This window comes from Numenius arquata, chromosome 3 (genome assembly GCF_964106895.1).
Source record: "Numenius arquata chromosome 3, bNumArq3.hap1.1, whole genome shotgun sequence".
Classification (NCBI taxonomy): domain Eukaryota; kingdom Metazoa; phylum Chordata; class Aves; order Charadriiformes; family Scolopacidae; genus Numenius; species Numenius arquata.
The window spans coordinates 27493962-27499867 of NC_133578.1; the positions used below are offsets into that span (position 1 = coordinate 27493962).

Sequence of the window (5906 nt, forward strand, 5' to 3'; positions counted from 1 at the left end):
TGAGCAGAGATTTCAAGATTTGGCTTGATATTAACAGTAACAAAAACTAAATATCATGGAAGCATCAGCAAAGGGTGGGGGGCAGGGGAGGGGGGGAAGATCTCAAATATTTTATGAGGGTGAGGGAAAAAAAGCACTAAACTAATTGAAATAACAAAACTCACAAGTGATTTGTAAAATGGAGCCTCTAGTTACCAAAATGCCTAATTAATTTTCCTTATTAGGTTGTTCATAACATTAAAATATTATTTTCTCTAAAGTATCACAGTAGCAAACGTTCAGATAGCCTAGGTAGATCTTTTAAGTAAATTGCATTGGCTAGAGGAGTTGAATTTTGTTATTAACCATGGAAAAAGAAAAGGTAATTGAAAAGGTTTCTTGTGGTTTGGAAATGCCTTCCAAATATTCATTAAACATTTAAGCGACTAAATTTGCAGAATATGTTCCTGACATTGGCACTGGTTCTGTGGTATTTCTCTCATCAGATGGAAGTACTGTGTGTTATGCAGAGTGCATTCATGCATAAACAATATCATTTTCATAAATTAAAACCTCCCCTGCAGAAGGAACATCTGTGCCTGCCTTTGAATAAAAGATGGTGGCATGTGAGTTGCCCCTTGACTGACTAGAAGAATCTTTATGTTTAAGAAGAAGGCGCATAACCAAAAGGCGAGCAAGCCTGGGTCAGCTCTTTCAATTTTATCTGAAAAATTGTCATTCGTTTCCCCTCCTCGGGTTATCTAGGGTATATTTAGCTGCGTCGCCGCTGACTGGGAAAGGTTAATCGGGTACTTGAAAAGTTGCCTTTTGCTTTCTTCCTTTTCAGATGCAGCAGCAGTTTCGGAGCGTGGAGCTGCGCGCTCGGGCAAAGCGCAGGGAGATGCTGCAAAAACGCATGAGCCGGCGTCGCAATTAATTTTCAGCCCGTTTTTAGCATGAAAGAGTGGCCGTGAAGGTGCTGCGGTACTAATACAGGTTTGCAGCGCTTACTCGTTGGATTTCTGTAACTATAAACACCTTTAAAATAGACGTCAGTAACTTGATTTCTCGTGGAAAATTAAAAAAAAAAAATGCCCTCAGCCACGGGACAGCCTGTTCATTTTCGGCTGGGTTTAAGTGGAATATTTCGGAAATACAAATAGTTTTGTGATAAGGCTTCATACGAGGTATTTCAGGGAACCTCTTAAATCTGTTTCTGACGGTCGAAGGCAAAGACCTGTTGATAATTGTTACTGGTCATTAGGGGAATTGCTGTCCCGCAGGTCGTGTCTCCGGGTTTCTTAAGCCCCAGAATAATCAGCGAAGATTAAAGAAACACATGTTTCGCGTCTGGGGGGCGGGAAGGCGAATCGGTAGCGCAGGATCCAGGACCGGCTTGCGGGGGGCGAAGGAGCACCTGCCGCCGGCGGGGCCGAAACGGCATTTTCCCGGTGTGCCGGTCCCGAGGGGGCCCGTGGGCTGGGCGGGGAGACCCGCGGGTGGGCGGCAGCCTCCCCTCCCCGCCCGTGGGCCGCCGGAGCGGGCGCGGGTCGCTCGGCGCAGCCCGAACCGGCAGCCGCAGCTCTGGGGGGAGAAACCGCGTTTCTGCCCCCGTTTCCCTAATTCAACAAATCAGCATTGCAAATGGCCGGTTTCGCTACAAACAAACGAACACAACACACACACCCCCGCCCTTCCCCCGAAACCCCTCACGGTAAGGAAAGAATCCGTGTTCTTTTTTTAGTCCAATTTTATTCTACAAATAATAAGTGTTGCACCTTTCATGAGCTATTCGAATAAAACAATAATCCCATAGGAATTACTTACACTAAGAAAAAAAAAAAATCACATTTAAGGAGAAATGCAACATTCGACCAAATGTTCAATACTATGTTGTTGCCAAAGGATGGATGTTTTTCTAAATTCCCAGTGTGCATTACACCATAATATACAGGATTACAAACAAAATTACAGTACAGATTGATTCCAGTTGAACCAGCGTTACATTTCAAACAGCACTTATTCTGGACTGCATTGTACATGCAATAGCTATTGTTCTAATTACGGATTAAATGGTTTGAATTTGTTTCAAGCTACCGTACTAATCGACTACAATAGGTATATAGCCCGACTTTAACAACCTGATTAGTTTTAGGTTCCGATTTATAAGATGAGCTTATGACAACCACGGATTGTGTGAACATGTATAAAATCATGCATTTATATCGCCTGGAAACATTAACATCTTCAAGTTCTCTTCAAAAAAAAAAAAACCAAAACCAACCCAAAACCACGGAATGCCAAGGGGTTCAAAGACTAAAAAGAAACAGTGCAAATTGTATGTGATAGTCAAGCAGCTTTCGATTTAAAAAGGGTGTTGGCATTTGCTTATAATCTTTATATACAAGTTTGTGCAAGTAATGTGTTGAATTGATATGTTTTAATAGAAAATAAAAGTCTCTCGTTCTTATATCTTCTCAAGACCTAGGGGATCTGGTTCTTGTTGTAGGGGGGAAAGGAAAAAGAAAAAAAAAAAGAAAATAAAACCAATAAAAAAGAGACTTTAATGGGAAAGAAATTGCCCGGATTGTGCATTTTTTTTTCTTCTTCAACTATTTGAAAGGAAAGAAGTGCTAAGGCAACATAACTTCTCTAAGCACTTTTCTGCTGGTTTAAATTAGTTAAATTATTTTGTATAAATTAGATATAATTCTACCTTTCCAATATGTATAAAAATTGATGAAGCTGCATGGTTTAAAATAGGAAATTCACGTTATAAAAAGTCATTAAAAATTCTGTACAAAATCACAACAAAATAATTCAGCATGGGAAAGGTAACAAGTAGTAAAACGTTGGTTGAAAAATATAGATTTCATATATATTTTGTAATTGGCCCATCGCTAGTTTAAAAATTGCATAGATCCTAATTATTGCTTGTGATTTTTTTTTTTTTTTTGTCATCCCGATCAGGTAATTGTCGCGATCCCAGTGCCCCTACGCCCGAATTTACAGCCTCGCCCCGAGGGGCAGAAGCGAGACAGAAGGTGAGCGGGGACGCGGCGGCCCCCGAAGGCAGCGGGGCTGCCCCCTGTAAACAAGGCGGTGGCCACCGGCGGGCGACGGGCTCGCCGAGGGGCGGGGAGGGGGGGGAGGCTCAGTCGTGGAAGATGGCGTTGAGCTGGGCGCTGAGGACCCGCTCGTGGTGGGGGTGGCCCTCGTAGGGCGCCAGGCCGTCGACGGGGATCTCGCAGCGGGAGGCGGCGGCGGCGGCGGGCGGGAAGATGGCGGCGTGGGCGGGGGCGGCGGCCAGCGCGGCGGCGGCGGCGGGGTAGTGCATGGTGAAGGCGTAGCTCTTGTCGAAGTCGGCGGCCGGTTCGTGCTTGAAGGAGAAGTTGCCGTTGACGCTGAGGGGCGGGCTGAGGGGCCCGTCGAAGGCGGGGCTGGCGCCCTCCGCCAGGCCGCTCTCGAAGAAGGGGTCGAGCGCGGCGCCGTAGGCGTGGGGCGGCTTGAGGTGGAAGAGGTGGGAGCTGTCCATGGTGCCGTAGGGCGGGCTGGGCAGGCCCGGAGACTGATAGGGGTAAGGGTGGGCCGGGAAGGGGCCGCCCCCCGCCGCCGCCGCCACGTGTGGCGGCACCTCCTGGCTCTGCTCCGGGAGGAAAGTCCGCGGGTTGAGCTGCAGGCAGCCGGCCACCAGGTTGGTGGTGGGCTGGGAAAGGCCCTTGCAGAGGGTCTGCACGAAGGAGACCAGGTCGGGGCTCTTGCCCGAGCGCAGGATCTCAGAGAGCGCCCAGATGTAGTTCTTGGCCAGGCGCAGGGTCTCGATCTTGGAGAGCTTCTGCGTCTTGGAGTAGCAGGGCACCACCTTCCGCAGGTTGTCCAGGGCTGCGTTCAGGCCGTGCATGCGGTTGCGCTCCCGGGCGTTGGCCTTCATGCGCCGCAGCTTGAACCGCTCCATGCGCGCCTTGGTCATCTTCTTCTTCTTGGGGCCCCGCCTCTTGGGTTTCTGGTCGTCGTCCTCCTCCTCCTCCTCTTCTTCCTCCTCTTCGTCCAAGTCGTCCTCCTCGTCCTCCTCCTCGCCGTTCCGCAGCGAGTCCTCCTCGGCCTCGGCGTGCAGACCCTCCAGGTCCTCCTCCTTCTTGTCCACCTCGTGCTCCTCGTCCTGGGAGCTGAGGCACTCGTCCGTCCAGCTCGGGGGCCCCTGGGGCTGGGGCTCGCCCATCAGCCCGCTCTCGCTGTACGACTTGGTCATGGTGAGCCTCTGCGCCGTCGAGGAGAGAGAACAGAGCCGTGTCAGCACCCGCACCGGCGGCCGCGGCCCCGCGCAGCTACCCGCTCCCCCCTCCCGTCACACTCTCCCCCAGCCCCGGCGCCCCCGAGGGAAGCCGCGGTTTCCCCACGGTGCCAGCGCAAACTTTTAGTTGTCTCCGCGGTCCTCCCGTATAATTAAGTTGACATATGTTCAAATGCCATTATGTAACTCGCTGATATTAGCGGGGAATATAAGCAGATTACGTGTGCGGGAGGCAGCCCAAGCGGCACGACGCGGACAGAGCAAGCGGGGCTTTTTTAAAAAACAAAAAATACAAAAAAGTACATTTGCCGAATCGTGGAAGGTGAAAGGCGGGGGACGGGGACACACGGGACTCCCACAGGGACGGACGGTCGCCCGTGACGCCTGTCCCCGCCGCTCTCCGCCGACTTGTGCGGGGCTCCCGCGCCGCCCCGACGAGCGCCAGGCACCTGCTCCCGCGACCGACGCTGCTCAACCCCTCTCGGCGAGCCTCCCCCAGTCCCGCCTCCGTCCCCGGGACTGCCGCCGGCTGCCCGTGGCGAAGTGGCGAGCGGCGGCGCCGCGCGGTCCCCGCCCGCGGTAACAGGTGCGGGACCAGCCCCGGCTTTCCGCCTCCGCCATCCCCTCCGACGCAGACGGGGCATCCTCCCCCCGCTCCCCGCGGCGGCCTTTCGTGAGGGGTTGCGGCCGCCCCCCGGTCGCACCGGGCACACCGGGCAGGAACAATGCCGCCCGCCCGCCCGCCTGCCGGGGCGCAGCCTGCGGGGGGACCGCGGCGGCCATCCGCCGTGCAGGAGAGGGAGCTGGAAGTTAGGAGGTGTATAGGTGGAAGCACACAGACATATATTAATATGCGTGTGTGTAGACAGACGCACATATACATATTATATGGGTATGGAAGCACATATACATTTACATACATATGTATGGAAGCACATATATATTTACATATATGTGTCTGTGGATGGATGGATACAGGTGTGCGCACACACAGCAGCCGGCACACACCCGCAGGAACGACCGCCGCTTCCCACGACCGCAAGCGACAACATTAGACGGAAGCCGCTCCGGCAGAAGCAGGTCCCGCCCGCCCCGACCCCGCAGCCTCCCCGGTAGGAAGGGAACCCGCTTTCCCGTTACCTCCGTTGCTCAGCCTCTCCGGCGCGGTGACGGTCTCATAACCTCTCCGTGCGAGGGCGCCGCGTGGGTCGTGTGGCGTGTGTGTGTGTGTGTTTTTTTTTTCCCGAGGTTGCGCAGCGCCGGGCTCCCCCGTTATATAGCGGGACCGAGGATGCGCGGCGGGGGGGGGGCGGGGAGGCCGGTCACCGGGACCTGGCTCTACCGCCGCCGATCGCCACCGCCCCAACGCGCCTGCGTCCCGCCCCGCGCCCCGCCCCGCCCGCCGGCACGCGCCATATGGCCGCCCACGTCAGACGCGGCGGTGGCCGTCCCCCGTCCCCCCCCGCCTTGTGACGCCCCTTATTTGTATGCGGCCGCGCGCCCGCCCGTTGAGCCGCCACGCCCTTTGTGGCCCGCCGGGCGACGCCATCTGTCACCGAGCGGACATCCCCCGCCCCCCCCCCGGCGGCGGGCGAGGTGCGGAGAGGAGCGGAGTGGAGCGGTATCTCCGCTCCGC

At 54.3% G+C, this 5906-nt stretch overlaps 1 protein-coding gene across 1 annotated transcript; it reads right to left on the reverse strand.

The window, feature by feature from the left end:
- Window positions 1-3133: 3133 nt before the first annotated feature.
- NEUROD1 (neuronal differentiation 1) lies at window positions 3134-4234 on the reverse strand. The gene has a single exon (XM_074145347.1). It carries the CDS (start codon window positions 4226-4228, stop codon window positions 3134-3136), a length of 1095 nt encoding a protein of 364 aa, XP_074001448.1. The 5' UTR covers window positions 4229-4234.
- Window positions 4235-5906: the final 1672 nt, after the last annotated feature.

Coding starts and splice junctions, on each gene's coding strand:
- NEUROD1 (XM_074145347.1), bottom strand. CDS start 4,228: ATGACCAAGTCGTACAGCGAGAGCGGGCTGATGGGCGAGCCCCAGCCC.